At 42.9% G+C, this 25171-nt stretch overlaps 1 protein-coding gene and 1 pseudogene across 3 annotated transcripts in view; one reads left to right on the top strand and one right to left on the bottom strand.

Moving 5' to 3' along the window:
- Dnajb14 (DnaJ heat shock protein family (Hsp40) member B14) overlaps positions 1–22503 on the top strand; it is a 44578-nt gene extending 22075 nt beyond the window's left edge. For 2 of the 3 annotated variants that reach the window (XM_052179159.1, XM_052179160.1), the window contains 6 exons: positions 2088–2233; positions 11745–11930; positions 13471–13565; positions 14044–14153; positions 14674–14846; positions 17326–22503. In XM_052179159.1, coding sequence (XP_052035119.1) covers positions 2088–2233; positions 11745–11930; positions 13471–13565; positions 14044–14153; positions 14674–14846; positions 17326–17450 — 835 coding nt within the window. In that variant the 3' untranslated portion in view covers positions 17451–22503. The remainder of the gene's footprint in view (positions 1–2087; positions 2234–11744; positions 11931–13470; positions 13566–14043; positions 14154–14673; positions 14847–17325) is intronic. The other variant, XR_007977410.1, reaches the window with a different exon arrangement.
- On the bottom strand, positions 21825–21918 carry LOC127683851 (uncharacterized; annotated as a pseudogene).
- Positions 22504–25171: the final 2668 nt, after the last annotated feature.

The raw sequence follows: 25171 nt of genomic DNA, 5'->3' as shown, positions 1-25171 counted from the left end.
GTGGTTCAGAGCACTGATTACTCTTCCAGAGGTCCTGAGTGCAATTCCCAGCAACCACATGGTGGCTCACGACCATCTGTAATGGGAGCCAATGTCCTCTTCTGTGTGTCTGAGACAGCAACGGTGTCCTCATATCCGTAAAATAAATAATTTTTAAAAATTCAGTCTCTTTAAAATATCCAAAGTCAGCCAGGCACAGTGGTGAACGCCTTTAATTCCGGCACTTTGGAGACAGAAACAAGAACTCTGTAAATTTGAAGCCAGCATGGTCTCTATAGAGAGTTCCAGGACAGCCAGGAGTACATAGACTCTATTTCAAAACTAAAATAAAAATATCCAGAGTCTCTCTAAACTCCAACTCTCTGTAAAAGTTTAAATTTTGCCAATTGTGGGCTCCTGGTTTTGTTTTTTTGTTTTTGTTTAAAAAAAAAATTGAGTTCAGTACTTTTCTTACTCCAAGAGGAAAGAATTAGGACACAGTCAAAATCAGATCACAGCAAAACCAAAGTCCACTATCAGTGTGAGGTGTCAGACTTCCGGGAGTCACATCTCGTGTGCTCCAAGGAACTTGGGGGTCTTCACACAGAACACAGAGGGCGCCCCACAAGCTCAGGCCAGCTCCGTACCCTAGCTGCTGCTGTCCTGGGTGATCACCCCATAGTATTGGCATCTCCAAGAAAACTAATTTCTGTCATCTTGGCCTTCTCTCATTTCCTCTCCATGCACATAGAGCACCATAGATGCTTCCATTATAAAGGGAGAGTTAAGGCGCCTTCACTCCAGAAATATCTTCTGAGAACCTGTTGTGTAGCAAGCACTGTAGTGGCAAATACATTCACTAGTGAAAGAAAAAAAAACATCTTCCTAGACTCTTTCTTGAATTAGTCTATGAGGGTTTTTCCTCTCCTGTGTTTCCTCTTCCCGTCTCTTCCCCTTACCTTTCCTTCCCTGCCCCCCTTCTCTCTCTCCTCCTCTCTCATGTCTTCCCAGCTCTCCTCCTAGTGACCAGCTCTTCTAGTTAGCCTACCAGTTACGTTTTCAAGACAGAATATGGAACATAACTAGAGTTACAGAGGAAAGGGGGCCTTTTCCTTCCCTGCTGCTACAGAGGAGCCCAGAGCCTCTCCCGGGCGTGTTGTGCGCCCTCTGCCCTCTGCCCTCTGTGAGCTCACCGCAGCCCTCACCCCCTTAGCTTTTGGGGTGCAGGCTGTTTGGTTGTGGGAGGTCATCTTTGTAGAATCCCCTCTGCTCTCTAAGCCCTTCAGTGTTTCTGTTCCCGAAATGTTTCCAGCACTCCAAGTAACTGGGTGAATGTTTTGAAACACAAACTGTATTAACAGATCTCCAAGAACGGATTGATGGAAATCATATACAACAATTTTTAATCCCTGTTGTTACTTGGAAATGTTTTATTAACACAGGACCTGCCATCCTTTTTGGAATCCCTTGGTTAAATTCTCAGCAGCAATGGTGTGGAGTTAGTTTGTTTTGGCTCCAGACCTAAGGCCACTGCAGCTCCTGCAGAGCTCCTATTCAGCTCCATGTAGCCGCCTGTGCAGCCCCTGTGCAGCCCCCTGTGTAGCCCCTACGCGGCCCCTGTGTGGCCCCCTGTGCAGCCTCTGTGCGGGCCCCTATGCGGCCCCCTGTGTGGCCCCTGTGCGGGGCCCGTGCGCCCCCTGTACAGCCCCCTGTGCAGCTCCTGTGCACCCCCTGTGCAGCCCCTGTGCGGCCCCCTGGACAGCCCCTGTGCAGCGTCTGGCCCTGTTCTCATGGTTAGCTCTGTCCGCACTGTCCCCTAACATGTTTTCACAGTGTCTTTCTCAGTGTGACACACTTCTCAGGCCTTTCTTCCCCCTCAGCTGCAGTGAACGCACTGTGCCTATCTGTATTCGTCGTGGGTTTACCTCTCTGTGATGCACTGTGCTGTGGGCATTCTCATGGGTGGAGGAATGGTCTCCCCCAAAGTGAGAATGGAGCAAACAGCTTGCATCACACCTACAGATGTGACGTCATGCTCCTTATACCATTCTAACAGGGTGACGTCATGTTCCTGCTTAAAATGTATATCCTATCATTTTTGTTCACAGCATAAACAAATGTAAAAATTACTACGAAGTCCTCGGAGTTACAAAAGATGCTGGTGATGAAGATTTGAAGAAAGCTTATAGGAAACTTGCCTTGAAGTTTCATCCAGACAAAAACCACGCCCCTGGAGCCACGGATGCTTTCAAAAGTAAAGTAACTTATGAAGCCTCACGGCAGTCTTTCCTAGAATGCCCTTCAGAGTGTTTCAGAATGTGAAATCTGCTTTCCTTTGGGCACGTTTAGAAAGCGGCTTAAGAACAGTCTGAAAAATCCTCTGAGTCTTGAGGCTTCCATTTCCCAGCCTAGCAGATGCAGTATGGCTGCAGAAGTCTGCAACCTGGTATTTGCAAGCATAAGTAACATTTCCAGGTATCATGTGTGCCTTCTGGTTTGGTTTGAGGAGGTAGGCTGATGGTTTGCAGTCCTTCCCAGCATATGACATACGGTCCAAGTCAACTAAATGTGACAAGTTTACTGAGTTTTTTCAGGGCATGAATGGCCTAGAATGGAGATTTCCTAGACAGGCTATTCTAGAGATGTTGGTAGTGCGCCTGATATTTCTATGACACCTGATCAGGTTATATGATGCCAGAGCTCAAACCCAGGGCCGTGTGCGTGTTAGGGCGACCTTCTGGCACTGAGTTGCATCTCCAGTCCTTGAGTTTATGAGCTCAGGACTTGCCTTGCGACTCAGGCTGGCCTTCATCTTGACAGTGTTCCTGCCTCTGAGCGCTGACGTCACAAGTCACAAGTGTGCACAGCCAGGCACACACAGCACAATTCTGCACTCTTTATGACCAGTTTCAGTGATATGATTGCTTTTGCTTCTTCAAAATTGATTTCTTATCTCTTGTCTGTGTTTTCTATTTTACTTCCTAATCTTTTAAAGTTTTTGGTGAATTTAGTAAATACTATGTAAAATAGGAGTAAAAATTAGGTAACCCGTTTGATAATTTCCTATTTTGTATGTTGTAATGAAAGTTACACAACTGTCTTCTCTCCCCTGCTTTGCGGAGGCTTCCTTTAACTTCGCCTTTCCAGGGAAGCCAGGGTAGCTTCTCTCTGTCAGATAGAGTTACTGGCAGCAGGACTCCTGTGCCTTGAGTCTATTATTAGAGAAAAGAACAATAGCAACAGTTTCATGTTTTGTTAAGGTTTAACTGTAACGATTAATGTGCTGTCCATACTGAAACATTTAACTTAGTGATTGTTGAATCTTGTGAATTTGATATTTGATATTCATAGAGCCAGGGTTTGGTGTTTTCTGGAATAGGCTGGGATCTAAGAGTAGAACAAAGAAGGTATTATGTTAAAATGTTTCAAAAGAGAAGAGTTGATATTAGTTTTTCATAAAAATACCGTTAAAATTGTTTATGATCTAGGTATTGAGGAGCATGCCTATAATCCCAGCTTTCAAGAGGCAGAGCCAGGAAGGTCACAAGTTCAAAGCCAGCTTGGTCTACACAGCAAGGTCCAGGCTAGCAGAGCCATGTACTATAAAATTCTTTTTTGTTTTCCTGTCATAGCTAGAGGGAGAGAGAGGTGGGGAGGGGAGGGAGGGTACTATTTACAGAACAGTTTTATTTGTTGAAGGAAGTTGCCAAGGAAAATACATTTGGGAATTAATAATATATTCCAATGAAAGCACTGCCAAAGTTGTTCTTATGGCAGAGGAAGTTCCTTACGTTAACAGTAGCGCTTTGAAAGAGTAGGAAACCGGGGGTGGGTGGGGTTGCTCAGCAGGTAAAGACACTTGCCGTAAGAAGCCTGGCAACCTGAGTGTGAGGCTTGGGACTCATGTGGTGGAAGGAGACAACTGATTCCTATAGGTTATACACATACACATACACACACGCACACACACAAATAAATGAAATAAAAAAGTTAAAAAAGGAAATTATGGAAAATTGTATTTTAACAGTTTGACATAAGTTTAACTTAAACCTTTTCCCAAGGTCTCATAAACCTGCCAGACTTTTGATGCTTGGCTCCAACCCCATGCTCACATAGGTGGCCCTGGTTAAACTCAGTTGGTCACACACAGGGAAGACACAGTATAGGGTTTCTACGGGAGGGGCATAAGAGAGGCTGGAGAGTGCCACCATTCAGCATGCATTATACATGTGTATATAAAGTGATCAGGACAGACTTAATAAAATTATAACAGATCGTGGCAGTGGGACATCCAAATAACGTTGGCAATAGTAATTCTTCCTGACCTGGAGATATAGCACTGTGGTAAGAGCACCCAGGTTGGATTACTTTAACTCCAGCCCTTGGGGGACCCAACGCCCCCTTATGGTCTCCTCAGGCTCTGCACCCATGTGCTGCAAGCATCCAGGCAAACTCTACATACACATAAAAGTAAACAGTAGAAGTAGTAGTAGGCCAGGCTGTGGTGGTATACGGCTCTCACCCCAGACTCAGGAAGCAGAGGCAGGCAGCTCTCTGTGTCTGAGAAATTCAGGACAGCCAGGACTGCATAGAAGAGCCCTTGATACACAGAAAACAAAACAAAACAAAACAAAGGATACATAGTAGTAATTCTTCTAATGTTAAGAATGTTAGGCTTGGCTACAGGTGTGGTTCTACACACCTGCAAGCCCAGCACTTGGAAGGCAGAAGCAGGGAACAGAGTAAATTCAGGGCTAGGCAGAGTTATATGAGACTCTGTCTCAAAACTAATAAACAAACAGGGTGCTTGCAAGGTCTGGTCTCTAGTACCACAAAAGTAAGTAAGTAAGTAAGTAAGTAAATAAATAAATAAATAAATAAATAAATAAATAAATAAATAAAAGAGCCAAAAATCCAGGCTGGAGAGCAGGCTCAGTGGTTAAGAGCACTGACTGCTCTCCCAAAGGTCCTGAGTTCAAATCCCAGATGGTGGCTCACAACCATCCGTAACAAAATCTGACGCCCTCTTCTGGAGTGTCTGAAGACAGCTACAGTGTACTTTCACATAATAAATCAATAAATCTTTTTAAGCAATCCAAAAATGTCAAAGAATGTTAAACTAGTTTCTCCCATTGTGTGTCAGGGTCATGTGAGTGTTGTCACTCTTATAAAAACACTAAGAATATAGGTGTCTGGACCAAAGCATTGCTGTTGCTCTTTTGAAGCAGCAAGCAGCACAGATATGTCACACTAAGCCAGCCGGACACTTAGTGGGGTCTCACAGTGACGGTTGTGAAGGCTGGGTGTCGTAATTATGGTTTAATGTTCTAATAATACTTACTGATCCTCATGCGGGGAGGTGATTATCTCTGGGTGAGAGGCCCACACAGTCAGTATGCAGGTGGTTGTCTATAAATCAGAATGCCAGTTTAATTAGTCCCAGAGGGGATCAGAATTAGGAGGTGATTCAGGAGCTAGTTTTCACCCACTAGAAACCAGACAGAAACCCCAGTCCGGAGCTCACAGCTTTTCAGTGAGCAAGTGTAGTTAGTCATCTTGTAGCCAGTGTGGTCACACAAATAGGCAGGCTTCATTTGTCGTCTGCTTCCTGAATATTTGATGTATTTCTTATACAGTCTTATGCTTGGAGAGACCAAGCTGTTTTTTCCTAATGAAAGACAATGTTTTCTTCTTTAACTTATGTGTATGTGTGTGTCTTTGCACCTACATTTCTGCACACATGCTTACGTGTGTACACACACACAGATTTGTGGGGATCGGAGGACAGTTTGCAGCAGATTCACTTCTTCTGCCAAGCGAGTGCTGGGGACTGAACTCAGGTCCTCGGCTTGCGGCTTGCGGCTTGCGGCTTGCAGCTTGTGGCAGGCACCTTTAGCTGCTGAGCCACCTCAGTGGCCCTCCATTTTGCTCCTTTATATGCAAACGAAGATAAGAAGAGTTTGACCCCACTGAAACATAGAATAGAAAGTGGAAGTCATTTGCAGGTCATTTTTCTATTCCATTTTATTTTCTTCAAGAATAGAGAAATAACCATAATTAGATTGGGGACTTAAGTTAAATGCTATGTGCCTGTTTTTATGAGGGAAGCAAGTGTTCCCAGGACAGTAAATCAAACCTGCCTGGTTTGTCCTTCCCATGAAACTTGTTAAGTTTACCAAAGCAAATAAATATGCAGAATGATTTTTCTAACATGCCTAAACGTGTTTTCCCATCATTTTGGGGACATGGGTCCTCTCTCTTCTCTGACATAAACGCCATTAACTGGTGCTGGGTGTAACTCAGTGCTCCTGACCTCTCCTTCACCAAGTCTTTAGTTCATTATCCACCAGCACCGTCAAACAAGCAAAAAGCAAAGCAGAAGCAGGCCACCAAACCAGGACATATTCTCTGCAAAGACAGCAGCAAGGTGGGGATTGTGTATTTCAGTGCACTGTTCTGTTGTCAGCACACACACGGACATCCTAGCAGAGGGCACTGGGTAGCCCTGGGTTTCATAAATAATTGTGGATCATGCGCTGAGGCTTGGACTAGATTTGTAGTTTAATATTAACAGTGTAGACCCGAGGGCATGCCTCTCAAAAGAAAGATGTCACTTCTACCTTTGGGCCTTTTCTTATCTAAGCGAGGGGATTTGAGAGTCCCTCATCTTCAAAGAATTTGTATCTCGTAACCTCACTGTGGTGAAGCCTGAGCTCTGCCAAGAATTTTGTAGTTTTTTCCATCCCTGTGCTTTTTTCTTTTTTTGTTTAATGTGTATTTAAATTCTCTCGAGAGCACAGAGGGTGGGGCACACCTATACCACCAGCACTTGGGTGGTAGAGACAGGAGAATCTGGAGGAGTTCTGCTTACCTGGAGATAAGCAGCCATTGTCTCCCCCAGGCGTGTTGGTTTCCCTCACACCAGCCTGACCAAACACTTGGCACATATAACTTATGGGTAGGCAAGGTTTATTTTGGTGTATGGTTTAAGAAGTATAAATGTCAGTCTGTCCTGAAGGGGAAGGGCATCCATCCATGGCGAGGCTATTTGCATGATGGTAGACAGGGAGCACGGGAGAGAGATACAGCAGGGAGCACGGGAGATACAGCAGGGAGCACGGGAGAGAGATACAGCAGGGAGCATGGGAGAGAAGTACAGCAGGGAGCACGGGAGAGAGATACAGCAGGGAACACGGGAGAGAGATACAGCAGGGAGCACGGGAGAGAGATACAGCAGGGAGCATGGGAGAGAAGTACAGCAGGGAGCACGGGAGAGAGATACAGCAGGGAGCATGGGAGAGAAGTACAGCAGGGAGCACAGGAATGAGATACAGCAGGGAGCACGGGAGAGAGGGATACAGCAGGGAGTATGGGAGAGGGATACAGCAGGGAGCATGGGAGAGAGGGATACAGCAGGAAGCCAGAGTAAGATACAGCGCCAAGGACACGGCTCATATGGCCTACTACCTCCGGTTAGACCTCACCTCCTACCTTTCAGCACCTACCAATAATGTCTTCAATCAACTCCATCAGAGATGATCATGGATTCAGTCAGACCTCTCACGCAATTGTGGGAGCTCATCACGGATGCTGGCGGCAATTCACCACTTACCTAGACAGTTTTCATTGATCATGTTGGCAGTTTAGACTTAGCGGTGCCACCCACCAGGCAATGAGAGGTGGCAAAGGGACCTTAGCACTTTACCACCATCCCAAAGTAACAAGGCTATAGCTTCCTGGTGTCACAAAACCACATAGACTGCAGCAATGTGGTGCCCCTTCTCCTAGCCAGGAGACAACTGTCGTCCTGACCTGAGACTGAAACCCTGTGTCTTCCCAGCATTGGTGGGGAGCTCCCCACTCCCACCTCACTTGGTGGTATCAGAGTAAGTATTAGGGGGGAAGGATCCCTGATGTCTCTTTCTGCAAGGAGGTGGTGGGACAGTGTTCCCTACTGCATTGGAATGGTAGGAGAAATGTTACAGCGCAGCATTTAAGATGTAGAGCCCCCCAATAGACGAAATAACCAAATTGCAATAGAAAATCTCTTATCATTCCAAGAACCAGGACCCCACACAGGATTCTAAAACTCAGTCTGTTGTACACCCACATGGAGAAGACAGAAAAACCAGAGTTGTGTAGCAAAGATGTTACCATACCTATGACACAGATGTCCTGAAGAACAAACACGTGTGTGCCAAAAGCAAACAAGATCACCAAAGAAATACTGAGTCTGAACAAAGGTGTAAAATACAGAGTAGAGATTAATCATCAAAAGTAAAGATCTGAAATTCTTGCTAATGTATGAATGGAAGAAAGGGCAGACTGAACAAGGACCTAATGAACTAGAAACATTGCGCTTTCCACTCAAACAAGCAAGAGCATCACACACAGCCTTCGTAGGACAGGAAGCTGTAACAGAAGATCAGATATGCAGGTCAGCTGCTCTTTGAGAGTGGGAAGGAAGACAGCTGGAAATTTCTAGAATAATTAAAGTTTGGAGATTTCTCAAACTTAATAAGCAAACAAACAAACAGGCAAGCAAACTTTTAGATGTGAGAAATTGGATGAGCCCCAAGCAGTTAAACCAAAAGAAATCTATAATGAGAGACAGCTTAGTGAACCTTCTGGAAATTGAAGACACACACAGTAATTAATAACATAAAATCTTAAGGAGAGAAAACAGACTGAGGCCCCTCATCTCAGTTTAGAGCTCCGTGGTCCGGTCGCTGTTAAGGTGAGGAGGTGTCAGAGCAGAGAGAGGTGGTCAGTGACTGACAGGTTTACAGCCGACATGGCTGTCTGTTAAAACAGACAGACAGACATCCCAAGGGACCTGGAGAAGCTCTGGAAATGAAATTCCATAGGTTGCAAGATACAGTGCCAAAGTATCGGCATTTACACACATACATAGCCGCATGCACACACGCATACATCCATACACAAACGCGTGCACGTGTGCTACACAGCCCCAAACACCACAAGTAAATGACATTTTACTGAAGATGATTGTACGTGACAAAGAAGTCCTCCAAAGGATTGCAGCATCATAAGCCATTAGAGAAATGCAGATGTCATAATGGCTAACATAGAAAGCAGCAGTGGCTCCTGCTCAAGCAGCTCTGGGTGTGGAAAATGGATTATTCATGTATTGTTGAGAAGTAAGATGAGAGCCATTTTGCAGAACAGCTTTGGAAGTTGATCAAGAAACTAATTCTGAGCTACCATACAGTTGAGCAGTGCACTCGTGGCATCTATGCCAGAGAAATGAACATTTACATTTATACATAAGCCTGTGACACAGGCATATAGCTTCATTGTGATGGCCCCAAACTAGAAAGATCCCAGCTGTCCTTCAGGGGACGAGCAGTTAAACCAACAGTGCTGTATCCATGCGTGGAATACTGTGTGGTAATAAAAATGAGCACACTTCTGACTGGTCAGATCAGTCTGGGTACTGTGCTCATGGGAAACAGCCAGTTCCAAGGAGTTTCTCTTATATAAAATAATCCTATTTTTATATTGTGCTATTTCTACAGTATTGTTTTGTTATTTTTATTTTTGTGTGACAGAGCCACAATATATAACCCAGGCTGACTTTGAACTCGGGGTCCTGCCTTAGCTTTTTGTTTTTTGTTTTGTTTTGTCAGCACTGGCTGTCCTGGAACTTACTCTGTAGACCAGGCTGGCCTGGAACTCAGAAATCCGCCTGCCTCTGCCTCCCAAGTGCTGGGATTGCAGGCGTGCGCCACCCCCCACCCTCCCACCCCCCACCTCACCCCCCCGGCCACCTCAGCTTCTGGTGTGAATCTTCCCACTCCGGGCTCTCAGCATCCTAGACACGGTACCGTTTATGAAGTGGCAAATAGCTTAGTAATTGCCAGAGACCGAAGATAGTTATGGGAGGAGTGGATCCCGCTGGACCCCTTAGGCCAGGGAGATGGTTCAGTTAGCATCAAGGTGTTTGCTGTGCAAACCCAGTAACCCGGGTTTGTGCTCAGAACCAATGGAAAGGTGGTAAGAAAGAACCAAATCGACTAGGTTGTAGCCATGGCCTGTGTGCCCACAACACACACACACACACACACACACACACACACACGGTGAAGAACTGGAGTACTAGAAAGAGGCTATAGAATGTCCTATGCTCTGCTGACTGCCAGGGTCAGTTCTCCGTTTATCATTTTTTTTGCTATAATGAATAAGATATTATTACTAGGGGAAATTAGATAAAAAGTACAGAGGATATTCATATTTTAAAATGTACTTGAATCTAGAATTACCACAAAGTAATAAAGAAAATGAATCAAAAGGTAAATGACAGTGAGATAGAAATATGCTTTGTAATGTTTTGAACACCAGAATAAAATTTGTATTTAACCCTCTGGATAACAAGGAGCTGTAATCATTTCTGATTGTGCACATGCACAAAATGGGCTAATAGATCAAGGCTAACCTGGGCTATCTGCTGAGATCCCCACTACAAAAGCAAAACCTAACAGTAACAACACGAAGACTTGATGCCGGGCCCTGGAGCACTGCAGTGGAGGTGTGGCCGGTCCCTGCTCTCACCCGGGGTTTTCTGTGTTAGGGAGAATACATTGTTCAGAAATGAAAAGGGTGGCAATGTGCCAAAGGGAAGGGAGATTTAGTAGCACTGTCTTGCAGTAGATCCATATCCCCGTTATGCTCAGTATTTGGCCTCAGACAACTTATTTAGCAAATAAGACTTGGGGTTCTTACTGTGAAGTCCAAAGTGTAAGTGAAGTACAGAAATGGTAAGTTCTCAATACATGGGGGAGACCCTTGTGGTTGTTTTGAACAGTTTGACCTGTAAGGGTGGCCTTGAACTCTTTAAGACTGGGTCTCTTTCTATGGTTCATAGCAGGCTGTCCTGGAACTCACAATGGGACCCAGGCTCATCCCTGCCTCAGCCTCTGAGTGCTGGAATTCCAGGTGTGTGCCACCACACCCGGCTTTCTCTGTTGTTAATGTGCACTGGCTCAGTTGGAGGTCTATATTAATTATGCCATATATCTTTAGGAGGCCCCCTTCTTCTGTAGCTCCTTCCACAGGAACTGGACAGCTGACAGTGGCTGCTGCACTCACAATCCTTCTGGAGCTGTAGTGGTTAGCCTGACCCCAGAAGCCAGGAGCAGGCTGCCAATAGCCAAACAGCGTGGCAGGGGCCTTGTATCTTCCTGGAACGGCAGAGGGCAACAAGCCAGAAGGTCTTCAGAAGAAAACCCCATATCCTAATTCTGGGACCTGTGTGTCCCCATTTAGAAACAGGGTCGTCAGAGATGTAATAAAGGCTCTTCCAGTGTGGCCATCCTGGATTCAGGGTGGATCTCATATTCAGGGCAGGTGTCCTTGTAGACCTTGAGCTTTTAATCCTCCTGTCTCAGTTTCCCAAATGCTGGGATTATGGGTATGTGATGTGTCAGTTGAACAATCTCGATAAATGGCTAGATGTGGAACTCTAGTATGGGAAGTGGGGAAGTGGGATTTTAGAGGCTACGATGCAACACTGCAGTAGAATAGACAGACATCCCTCTGTTTCCAAGCAGTGGAAAGATAGCAGTGGCTAGCTATATTGAGAGATAGCATGTGTTGTTGGAAAATGTACATATAATATTTAAAAGAAATCACTACTGTTTTTACAATTGGTTTCAAACAATATTTAAGTTGGTGCTGCTACATGCGGGCAGTTTTCTATGGACTAAAGACTTTCTTTCCAACGCTGTTACTTGTTGTTTCTTTAGAGATTGGAAATGCTTATGCCGTTTTAAGCAATCCAGAAAAACGAAAACAGTACGACCTCACAGGCAGTGAAGATCAAGCTTGTAATCCCCAGAACAACGGCAGGTTCAATTTCCACCGAGGCTGTGAAGCCGACATAACTCCGGAAGACCTGTTCAATATCTTCTTTGGCGGTGGATTTCCTTCAGGTACTCGAGTTAACTTTATTTCCTCAGCTAGATTTCATAAAGATTTCCAGAGTTCTCATCTCTGGGCTGTTTTGTTTTGAGACAGAGTTTCACTCTAGTATGGAATTCATGTGTAACCCAGGCTAATCTCTAACTTACAGCAAGCAACTCTCCTGCTTCAGTTTCTCAAGTATTGGGGTTACAGGTTTGAGCATGAGGATCTCCCTGCATTTTCTACAGTGCTGGCTGCCTATCAAAAGAGGGAGAATGTTAGGGGTTATCACTGTTACTAAGCCTGCCTCTTTCCTAGAGAGTACTTTAATTAAAAAAGAGATAATGAGTGCAGATACCTTGTTTTATTAAAAACTGAAGAAAAGGAATATAGACAGGAAATCCTGAAGCAGTGTATCACAATCATTACAATTAGAGGAAGAATCTGATACCATGTAGGGTGATTGATATTAGTTTCTTGGAACTTCAAATGACATTACAGACTGTTAATGCCAACGTATGCCAGTTTCTTCATCCATATCTTCATTGAAATAATAGACAGTCTGATTGACACATAAACCTTTCAGGTATTTTTTTATTGTGTTGTAGTAGGAATAACCACTTGAACAAGGCTGTTGGGGAGTGTAGTTTTCTACTAAATAAGTAGATCTTACAGGATCAGCACAAGTAACATCTCTTATTTTTACTTACTGTGCATTGTTTATATGGAAATGAATTTAAGAATGGTTTTTTTAAGCTCTAAGTAGTTCATGGCATTGACTTAAGGTGCTCAATCAAACTGAGAATTTGACCTGATGACTCTTTTAACATCATTGAGAAAGAGGTGTCATTGATAGGGCATTTTGTAAAGCATCCTTGAGTTGTAAAAATAGAAATGAATGATCAAAACTGTAACCTGTGTTTTAACAAATTGAGACATATTACCTTTAAGAAGAGTTACTAAACTAGTAATGTTGACTGAAAATATGTTAGGAATAGTCAGAAATCTTTGAAGCAATACTTTTCATCTTCATAGTTAATTATCAGTTCTTGGTTAGTGATAACGTGGCGTACTTTGTCAACAATAGCCATTTCTGGTTCTTCACCCCATTTGAAAAGAGCTTGAATGTCCATCTGTGATCCACTTTGATACATTAGCATTTTTAAAAACATTAATTATAAAGTTGTCTTTGGATTTCTAGATGGGTTCGATTCATTTAAGTACAGTAACCAGAATTTTCAGAACAAAGACCAAAGGATGTAGAAACAGTCACCAATGATGATAGTTCTTTGTGTGTCTGGCGTTATTGAGGAACTCTTTCTCACACATTCACAAAGGAATTTAGAAAGCTGGGTCTGGTAGCCCATGACTATTTTGGAAGGTGGAGGCAAGAAGATCACACAGTAAACATCCATTGTTCAAAAGAAGCATTGTTATTTTAATAACTTCCAAGAAGGGTGGATGTGGCGCTATGGGCTTTGACTCACAAAGAAAGCAGATGGACAGTGAAAGCCATTATCTTCCCATTCACAGACGCTTCCTAACTTCACCTTGTGTTTAATTTCCCAGGTAGCGTACATTCGTTTTCAAATGGCCGGGCTGCTTACAGCCACCAACATCAGCACCGACACAGTGGGCATGAAAGAGAAGAAGAAAGAGGAGATGTATGTGTACAATGTAATTATAAATCTCCAAGTGACAAATCCCAGTGCAGGAAAGCAATTAGAATTGACTGAAAACAGGGCAAGTTGTGTTAGGGAAAAAATGACTTCTCTTAGCAAGTGTTCAAAAGAGACTCAGATATCCTGTGAGGATAATGTAGGTGCAGGGGTGGAGGTCAGCCCAGGTGTGACAGCAGCGTTGTCACCCTTGACATTTGCTGTTGCGTAGTTCTGACAAAGGTAGAGTGGTCTCTGTGTGTGTGACACAAGGGAACTTCCTTATCTCTAAAAGGGGGTCAGATGGTGTCATCCTTTCTAAGCCCTGAGGAGGTTGAACTTTAGGCACCGTAGCAGGGGGTTGGGTCTATCCAGCAGGCTTGAAAACTCCGCCCTCTCAGGGTGTGTGGCGACCCCGATCCGGACGGAAGGACGGACGGACGGACGGACGGTCTGACAGGCTGGCCCTCTGGTCTCTTTGCAGGGAGGCTTTTCTGTGTTTATCCAGCTCATGCCCATCATTGTGCTGATCCTCGTGTCCTTGTTAAGCCAGCTGATGGTCTCGAACCCTCCGTATTCCCTGTACCCCAGATCGTAAGTAGCTAAGCGAACCGGTACGGAATTTCATTGCGGCTGATTCTTTTTCTTCCTTTGAAGGGTCCTTTGATACTTTTAGGTGCATACCCTTTGACAGGAAAATCTCTAATTTAAAAACCAGTTAACAGAAGTGATACATTTCAACCATTCTTGGTGGTGTGGACATCTGTCCCACTGTGCGTAAGGACGGAATGCCATGTTTGGATTTAATGTAGTACTTAATACACTGAAATGAAAGACAAGAAGGGAGAGGAAAAAAGACTCTGTTTTATACAAGTGTCATCAAGTGGGAAACGATTTAAGTAAACAGGAGATAAAGGAAGCTTAACTAAAAAAAAAATCTGTGTGCTCTGTAAAACGTGGTCTGGTTTCTGAAAATGTAACTAATACTGATGTAACTAATATTAATATTAACTAATACTGGTGTTGACTTTAAATTACTTTTATTTTTGTTTCTTGATTTGCATAGTAGGATATAGTCATAATTAAAATAATAATCATCCATCTCTTTTTGCAGTGGATCAGGACAAACTATTAAAATGCAGACAGAAAACTTGGGTGTTGTTTATTACGTCAGTAAGGACTTTAAAAGCGAATATAAAGGAGCACTATTACAAAAAGTAGAAAAGAGCGTGGAAGAGGATTATGTGACTAATATTCGAAATAACTGCTGGAAAGAAAGACAGCAGAGTAAGTCCATTGTATGTTTTTAGTAACTTAAACAATCTTTAGAGTCTTTGGAATTATTTTTGTGGATTTCCTTGTCTAAGGAGTGCTCTGAAATTACTTGGTATATATTTGGGATTCAGTACCTGAGTAAGTACAGTCAGCCTCATGTCTGAGGCCTCTTCATGCATGGTTTCAGTCAGCTGTCAATCAAGACTGTGCAGAACAGTCTGTGTGGATCTGTCTTGAATGTTTGCTGATGTTTTTGTTGTCACTGCTCTCTGATCCTTCCACCGTAACAACTAGCTTCATGACACCACCACCGTAGGCAACATTAGGAAGCTGGAGGTAATATGCAAAGGTATATGTTATATACAAACACAGATGTTTATATAAGAGACTTAAACATCCTTCCATCTTAGTGTATGGAGATCCTGGGGGCAATCTAACATGTCTATTGAGGATTGAGTGTAGTGATTTTTATACATGTGGCAAAATATAGCAATTGGCATAATGTAAGAACTTACTAAGTGGTTCTTGCCTTATGGTGTTTAATAAACAAGTTTGTTGAGTTACATGATGCTTCCTCCAGACTCACATGACCCAGAAGACTGAGATACTTTTCTCTAAACTAGATAGATACCTCATCATCACAGCATAAGGGTCAGTAAGCATTTAACATAGTAGCTTGGACCAGTCCGTGCTAAGTGTTAATCTGTCATGTGAAGGTGTTGATGGACCCAGTGCTGTGCAGATCTTGCAGACCACAGCCACAGTGGGTTCAGGAGAGCAACGGTGACGTCATACAACAGTGATTTCATGCAACAGTGGCGTCATGCCTGGTGGGTATCATCCCTCAACCCTCCAGCTCTTCTTTGTGCCCATGCTCCCTGAGCTTTGGAGGGATGATAGCAATGTCCTGTTCAGGGCTGCACCTTCTGCAGTCACATATGCTCGTTATTTTGACAGTTTGTAAGTCTGCAGTCGCTACCACCCATTGCAAAGAGAAACTGTCTCTTCAAAGATGGCAGCATGTTAATCGTGGGATGTAAACACGCATTTAAAGGCAAGTTCATTGTGTCCATTTAGCAAAACAACAGAGTAAGTTTATCTATTCAGGCTTGTGGCCTTTTAGCCAAAAATTTTTTTAGTCCAGGTTTACAGTACCAGATGTGAATTCTTTCCTGTCGAGTGGATCTCAACTCTGTTCAGCCCATAGTTATTTACCCCCATAACAGCTATAGCATTTATTTTATGATGGGCCCATACCATCCGAAAGATTAATAGGCTGGTGGGCCCCAGCATCCACAGCTGAATTAGACTGTTCGTAATAATTCTTTGTCAGCCTGAATAGCTCCTTTTGGCACTATGAAAGCTATCTGGGAAGAGCAGGCTTCTGGCTGAATTAGTCTGATCTTCCTGTGACCAAGCATGTAATATGTTTAGCCTTAGGGTCTTATGATCTAGTTCTCGCAGGCAGAATTATGGTGATTTATTCGAGTTGGGCGTGTGGGAGTATTTGCATTTCTGTGGGGGGAGGCACTTATATTCCAGATTTTTGCCACGTGTGAAAGCACACATGGCCCTGGCACTTGGGGTGCGGACGCAGAAGGACCACAAGTTTGAGGCCAGCTTGGGCTATTTAATGAAGTCCATCCTCAAGAAGATGAAGAAGGTGGAGGAAGAGATGGAGGAGGAATGTGTTTTAATTTGTGTTCTTAGCTGTTGGAATTATCACAAAACCACAACAAACACAGCCACTGGCAGCCATGCTTCTCTGGTGATAGCTTAGAAAAGCCCCAGAGGGAATTTCCAGAGCAGTCCCTTAAGGCCCTTGGCTCAGGGGTGAGGGGGAAGGGCTCTGGGAGGAAGTGGCAGGGCTGTGGCCATATTTCCTTTTGATGTTGATTCTGTGTGCTAAGTTCAGAGCAAAGTTAAATAAAGAAAAAGCCCAATGGATGTGGTGGTGCACGCCTTTAGTCATAGCACTCAGAGGCAAAGGCAGGAGGATCTCTGAGTTCAAGGCTAGCCTGGTCTACATAGTGACCAGGAAGGACAACCAGGACTATGTAGAGACCTTGTCCAAAGAAAAATTACTTTAAATAAAAGAAAAACTCTGAGTGAAATAGTTTATAGGAATAGTACTTGATTCTTCCTTCCTTTCTTTTTTTCAAAGTCGGTTAAGAGAATTATATATGAGCCGGGCGGTGGTGGCGTATGCCATTAATCCCAGCACTTGGGAGGCAGAGGCAGGCAAATTTCTGAGTTCGAGCCAGCCTGGTCTACAGAGTGAGTTCTGGGACAGCCAGGGCTACACAAAGAAACCCTATATTGAAAAACGAAAAGAGAGAGAGAGAGAACGAGAGAGAGAGCGAGAGAGAGAGAGAGAGAGAGAGAGAGAAAATTATATATGTATATATATAAACCTCTCTAAAGTGTTATTTAAATTTAAGCAACTAAGGTGATGTAAATAATTATTAACTAGCAAACATTTGACATACAGAAACAGATATGCAGTATGCAGCAAAAGTGTACCGTGACGAACGTCTGCGGCGGAAGGCGGATGCCCTGAGCATGGACAACTGCAAGGAGTTGGAGCGGCTGACCAGCCTCTACAAGGGGGGATAAGTGGGCCTGCCGGCTCCTTTCGGCGTCCTCTGTCCTTTCTGTAAATTTCATGTCGCCATGAAGCTGAAGAAGATTTGATTAAAGACTAAGCTGAGTAGTTGATTCCTGAAATCTTGGACTGTTAATGATCTACTGGCTCATTCCAATAGTAAGAACTGAAAACTAAGTATTTTAGTATGCTTCTGCAATTACTTTAACTTTAAAATCTTATATGATTCCTTACAAAGTCTGGAGAGGATTATCACACCTGTAGCAATTGCCCGTTTTATGATTCTCCATTATTCCTTTGCCATGTAAATATTTTTAGGATGATTTTTGTATACATATGAGCGCTTGCCTTTTATTTAAATTATTTTAGTGATCAGCTCCATGAGACGCTTTGTTCAGGCTGGCGGAATGGACACAGTAACATTTCCCATTAGGTGTTTGTGTGTGTGGAGTTTAAACAATGAAAATTTTTCAACAAGAAAAACAAAACTTGATGTAAAATCTTATATCAGTGTAGAAGGAATTGACATTTTTAATATTGTTCTTATATTCCAGAACATGTACTGACATAAATGAACTGGTGTTTACTCTCAGTATGCTTTTTAGTTTTATGAATTGCTAAGCCATACATAGGAATGAAATGCTATAAGATAGATTTTAAAGAAAATATGATAACTATTATGCTAAGTGAGTTTTCAATGGTAAGTTGCAGTTATGCCAGTCAAAATTCCAGTGATTAAAAGTCAGCCCCAAATGTTCATTTATGTGTCTTTCAAGGATACTGAAGCTTATGAAACAAAAGATGAACTTTCTTCCTGTGGAAATTCAGTTTGATGGAGATAACTGAAGCAGGACCCCAAAGCAAATGGATTCTTCTACAAATAAGTAATAAGAACAAAATGACCACTAACACCCAGCTTTGTGCCTTTCGACTGCGGCTGGCTTACCTGACCGCATGGTGTGTTGGGCCACAGTTGCACTGTGCAGAGATAGAGCAGCAGCTAGCACAGTGATCAACAGCAGGCAACTAGCGCAGTGATTGACAGCAGGCAGCTACAGCAGTGATTGACAGCAGGCAGCTAGCAGTGACTGACAGCAGGCAGCTAGCACAGTGACCGACAGCAGGCAGGTAGAGCAGTGACTGACAGCAGGCAGCTAGCAGTGATTGACAGCAGGCAGCTAGCAGTGACTGACAGCAGGCAGCTAGCACAGTGACTGACAGCAGGCAGCTAGCAGTGACTGACAGCAGGCAGCTAGCACAGTGATTGACAGCAGGCAGCTAGCACGGTGATTGACAGCAGACCATCAGAGCTTGCTGAGCTCAACCAGGCCGCTCATCAGGTCTTTAGAATAAGCTCCTTGTAATGAAATCTGTGATGTAAAGTGGGAAAATACAGCTGGTACTTAAAGCTTTGCTGCTTATTGAGTTTGCCGTGACTTCTGGTCTTGTATGTTCAATGGTGGTCTTGGCTTAAGTGTTTTGCTTCATACAGTTAAAGAATTACAAACATGTTTTAGGTATTTTTTCATATCTCCTGCCCCAATCCCTTGCTTCAGAACAAAGATGTTAGGCAGACTGGCTTTTGCTTAAGGGTTTCTCCCTAAATATTGATTTCTGTCATCTGTTGAACTCAAGCGGTTTCCTGTGTTCTGCTGTCAGAGTCTTCAGTAGAAAAACCTGATTATAATAGTGGGTTGAGTTACACACATTGTCCTCGGAGTCTGGAGAACCCACCCACCCTTCTAGAAATATGGCCTTTAGAACTAGGAGCGCTACAAAGAACATAAAATTCATTTTATGTTTTCGGATAATACATCATGCATAAGCCATTAAAATGTTATATATATATATATATTCATCTTTAGTAAAAACTTTCCCTAACAATTTACATAGGCTTGTTACTCTCTAGAGTAGGACCTTGAGAGGAAAAACTTCAAAGGCCCGCGTTCCACAGCTGCATTGTCAGTTTGGCTGCCTCTTGTGCGGGTGTGCTGTGTGCTGTGGCTCTCGCAAAGGCAGAGAGCCCGGTGTAGGAATTACCGCTCTTTGCTTAGAATAAACTACAGCTGAGTTTTACACTAGCATCCCACTCACAGGTCCAGGTCCAGGGCATCTCCCAGCCTCGTTCTCAGAGCCTTCTGATCTGTTGTGCATCCTTCAGCAAACTTCCTGTCGGAACCCTTAGCCTGAATTAGTGCTGTTTAGTCCGTGTGAATGGTTCTCCCGAGGCTGCGTGCCCCTGAACACAGCTCTTTGACTCTCTCATTAGAATCTCCTTCCTCAGCTGTCATTTCACTCTCCACTCTGCAGATTTCTTAATTCCATTGAACCACTATTATTCTCTTAATTTGTTTGCATCTTCATCACCTGCTGATCATGTTCATGATGATCATGACTCTTGGAGCTTCTCCTAGTATCCTCTGGTCCTCCAGGAGACTGACATGTTGCTTCTATGGTGGTTTTAGAGTATGCTCATGGTATCTCTGTTGTTGTTGTTGTTGTTGTTGTTGTTGTTGTTGCTTTAAATGTTGAGTCAGGGTCTCACTATGTAGCTCTGGCTGGCTCAAACTCTCAATGGTGACCTAGCTGGCCTAGATCTCACAGAGATTGGCCTGCTCTCCACCCACTCCCACACCCACTCAGGCTGGGTTTAATGGTATGTGTTCCCACACCTGGTAATAATATTTTCATTCATAGGAACACATAATTTCCTATTTGCCATTCAGATCATGGATCTCATGTTTAACATATCCATTGAAATATCCACTTCAAATTCTCTGTTTTTAGAGCTCTAAATTCTTAAGTTTCTTATTCACCTAAGTCCTTTGCTCTTCTTCGAGCCTCTTAAGTCTTTCCGGTCTCGGCTTATCTAGTGCAGGTGTGTAAAGAACGACGCTTTGTGTGCACTGCTTCACCTCAGCATCTCTCTGGCGTTTCCCTTCTGTCCCAGCCAGATGTGCCGGGATCCACTCACTGGCTTAGCTTCTCCTCTTGCCCTTTGCACATTGCCTTTAACGCAGACCATTCAACCTCATGTTCTTGTGACACACTTGCACCACCATTCCTGCGATTCTTAGAACTGTTCGAAATGGTTTTGTTTTATTTATTCTTATGTTCGTAGTGTGTGTGTGTGTGTGTGTGTGCGTGCGCGCGCGCGCGCCAAGAAGCACATGTAGAGAGGCCAGAGAGCACCTTGCAGGGATTACTTCTCTTTTTACACCTTGTTCAATCCTGTGGCTTGAACTCAAGTTGTCAGACTCACCCAGGAAGTATTTTACCACTGCGCCATCTCACCACCCCACACAGACTGTTGTGTAGCTTTTAACTTCAGACAGATTTCAGCTCTTCACTATAGAGATACAGCTCTTTCTCCCTGGTTAACTTTGTGTAACTTTTTCATTTTCCTCTCTTTTTCAATGTGTTTTATTAGCAGACATTAATTACATAGGTCAGCAGGTTTCATTACAGCTTCTTCATCACGCATATGAAGATGACATCACCTTTGTTGTCTTCACCTTTGTGGCGCTTTCCAGGTTCCCTCCTACTTCACTCATTCCTTTCCTCATCCCAGCTCGTCCCTCTTCTCTTCTCATTTTGTTGTTGTTGATGATGGTGATGTTGTTGTTGATGTTGTTGTTGATGATGATTTGTCAATGTTGTTGCTGCTGTTGTTGATGATGCTGTTGCTGCTGCTGCTGCTGCTGACCCAAAGACTTTGTATTATGGTTGTATGTAGAGGCATAGGTCAGGGTTATTTACAGGAACATAGGCACCGCCGCCTTCAACCCTGAAGAAAATGTGTCTCTTCTTCCCATCAACCACTAACTGCCGTAGATCATCAGGGAGGGAGGGGGAGGAGCTCATGAGCCCCTCCCCCTCCAGGACAGGATGCGGACTGGCCCAATCTTATGGAGACCTTGTGCAGAATCTCGAAGTGTGATGACTATGGCATGGCCAGGAAACAGTGTTCCACAAACACCTCACTCTTCTTACATTATTTCCTCCCTCCCCACTGTACCGCAATGTTCTTAGATCCTTGAAGTTAGAAGGCTCGCTTAGCCTGAACACTCGATGGTCACGTCTTCTCATCACTATGACCATTATAAGCTCCACAGTTACTTCTGCCCACTGAATAAAGGGAAGTTTCTTTGACAAAAGCTAGCTATAGCATTCACCTATCGGCTCAAAACATAACAGGCAGTTTGTTGTCTTTTTATTTTCAAATGGAAGAAGCTCTGTCTCCACCTCAGTGTGGCCTGCGTCCCCGTGGTTTACATTTGATAGTGCTGGCTGTGCGTTGCCCTCACTTCCCACGTTTCCTCTTTTCCCTCAAGTACTTCACTTGTCTGGTTTTAACTTCTATTTGCCTTTCATTTGTTGAATTGAACAATATAGACGCTCATTGAATTTTTTGTGTCACCGTTGGGCAGGGGCCATGCTAATCTCTGTATTGTTCTGTCAGTACACGTTGCAAACGTGATCACGTCACAGAATCTTAAATGTTTTCTTGAGTCCGTAGAATAAGTCACTTTAAAATGTAGCATTCTAATTAACTTTGAAGGCTCATAGCTTTCAGAAAATCTGTAGAAATTTTTCCTGTACTTTTCCAGTTTTAGTGGGATAGAGAGGATAGGTCAGGTTATCAGATTGAGAGGAATTAATGCAGCATGAAGTCATACGTAGCTTTGTACAGTATTATGTTTAAGGTTTGTTGCTGCTCCCCGTCACGTTTATACCATTCATGGGTAAGAGTAAACAGCACTTGGGAGTGGCTGCAAGAGATGTCGACTGAGTGCAGGATCTTAAACTCCATAGAAGGTGTGTCAGTAAACACCCAAGCCTCTCTGCTTCCTGTCTTCTGGAAAGGACCAGTTGGTGTCTTTGAACTTAATTTTATGAGTCTTTAGATGGCTTGAGCTGAAAGATTTTTGTACTTGCTGATTACTCTTATAATAAAAATCCCAATATCTTCTTGTCTTAATTTTAGCTACATGGAATTTTGGTATACTTACTAGTATTTGACATTTTATCTCTATCCATAAACACAATACATATGAGTACACACATACACACACACACACACACACACACACACAGGAAGGAATAGAAACAGCACATCTTCTCCTTTCATTTCCCTTCTTCCTGAATGCACTGGTATTAGTTATCTAGTCATCTCTAAGTCATTTTTTATTTTTTAACCAGATAGGTTAAACATCTCAGGTTTTTCATCTAACAAATGAAAATAACATTTGAGACCTGCTTTCATTCCATAATCCCAAGCTTCAGTGTGCTTGTTTATGATTTTCATGTAATTGGTCGTAAAAATGAAGGTATTAAAAGTGTGTGTGTGTGTGTATGTGTGTGTGTATAACAGTACATTAAAGGACTGTTTTGTGTCAGGTCAGGTCTTCACAAGAGCAGGAATGTGGAAAGCAGCCCTTAACTCCAAATGCACTTTTATGCTTAATTTTTTGTTATTAAACCTTTTACACTGATATGTAAAACAAAAGGAAATCTTTATCAATATTAGAACGCAGGTACTTAAAACATGATATGGTTGTTACTGTATTTTCAGATATTTCATTAAAAAAACAAAACAAAAAACAGCTCCCACTTTTTAAAGCAGTGAAATGTTTCTTGGTGGACCAGAGAGCCAAATGAGCCATCATTTCAATTAGACAAGTATTATAACAAAGGACCACGTGGTTAGAAGAGGAATGAATGTCTTTGTTTAGCTTCTCCACCCGGAGCTCGATCTTAGTGCTGGCCGATCTGCTATCCGGTTTTTTTTACTGAGTAAGGGGAACTGAGAGGAAACCCAGGACACTTTTTATTATTTGTATAGGAAAATGTATGAAAATGAGCAGCCTGAATTTTAATCATGGAATAGTTAAAAACCCCTGTCTAGTAGCCATATCAGAATAGTTGAAAATCCTTAAAATTTTCTGTAAGCCATTGAAAGTAAAAGAATAGCCCAACATTAACCTCCACATTCCTCCTACCCCCCATCCAGTTTTCCATTGCAAAGAGAAGTCAGGCATGGTAGCTCATGCATGCAGTCCCAATACCTGGGAGACCGAGTGAGTCAGACACATTATGGATTTGAGGCTAGCTAGGGTACCTTGTAAGATTCTGTCCCAAATATAAGAAATGATAAAAACAAAAATAGACAGAACCAGGTTATCCCAGCAGTTTTTGCAAACCTTTAACAATCTGTAGGCACCACAGTCCTGAATCCTGGTTCCCCCTTTGGTTTCATTTTGATAAGACAGACACTTTCCTATAAATGGAAACATTATTTTCCTCAAAGCAATTATTCAAAACATGCTCCTTATATTAAGGATTATGTAACCACATTTTTGTAAATGCCCTCTGTGTAACTTTTTCCTATTATGTGGTTCTTTTTCAATTCATTTGATCTTCTGCTGGTGTAGGGGCCAATAGATTTGTGAATATTCTGTGGATGTGTCTATGTATAAGTGTATATATATATATATAAATGTATATATTTTTTCCAGCTAATACCTCAGATGTGTGATTGTTTAATAAGTACCATACTGTTTGCACAGAGCAGGGCTTCCATTGGTGGGTTCTTATTTTAAAAATTGACCTTTAGTTAGTAGAATCTCATCAGTGTGAAATATTTTCAGTTGGCCTCCATGTTTTAGTGCAGTTTCCTTTCTCAAGGCCCATGTGTCATGTACAATTGTATTTCTCTGAGCCTGGTAATCCAGAAGTGGTTCTTGAAATGTCCCAGTTAATAAGTTATTAAAACTTGGGGTGACTGGTTACTGAGCTGTGTAGTAACTGCATAGAGGCGACAGACAGCTGCTGCACGTGCTGGCCAGTCCCGCTGGTTGGATTCTCTGTAAGGTTATGCTTGGCCTTTCCACAGCCCTGTAACATAGGAAGGCACTTTTGAGTGACACTGTAGCACTTTCACCAGTACCCCCTGAAAGAATGGTTCATGACATGGGTGTCTACAGTAAGACAGAAACAGTTGGTATCTGTAATTTATGTGCATTAAAAAGTGCTTCATTGTTGCTTTACTTCTGGTCTTTGGATTGCTATGTGAGCCTGTCCATTTAAAGTTTTAGGTTGTTGTTTGTTTGTTTGTTTGTTTTTGTTTTTAAGCTGCAGGTAATTTCCAAGGTGTGATATGGGTTTTCAGGTCTGGTGAGATATTAATGGAAGCCTCTATGTGTGCATAGAATGAAGTGCTGTTGGCAAAGGAGGCCTCCCTAGTGCATTCAAGACCACATAATTAGGTTTAAAATGAAAGGTCTGATTTGGAAAACTGTAATGTTATATCAGACTTATATAAGGTTTCGTGTGAGAACTCTTAAGCCGCTTTTGATTTTTAATGAATGTTCTAATGAATGATTTACAAATTTTTGTCTTTCAGTCTCTGTAATTTATCTCATCATATGAATAAAAAGAAGGGATGTTCTCACCATAAAAGGCTTGTCTTCATTATATTTTATCCTTGTTTTCTTTCTTTTTTCTTCATCACTCCTCCTCCTTTACCTCCTCTTCTTCCTCCTCTTCCTATTCTTCCCTTTTCTTCTTTTGAGAGAGAGTCTCGCTATGTAGATCCCACTACCCTGGAACTCACTATGTAGACCAGGCTAGCCTCTAACTCACAGAGATCTGCCTGCCTCTGCTTCCCAAGTGCTGGGATTAAAGAAAGGCATGCACCATCATGCCCGGCATATTATCCTCTTGATATGCT

This window comes from Apodemus sylvaticus, chromosome 4, assembly GCF_947179515.1.
Source record: "Apodemus sylvaticus chromosome 4, mApoSyl1.1, whole genome shotgun sequence".
Taxonomy (NCBI): Eukaryota; Metazoa; Chordata; class Mammalia; order Rodentia; family Muridae; genus Apodemus; species Apodemus sylvaticus.
This window is presented reverse-complemented; position numbering and strand designations above follow the sequence as displayed.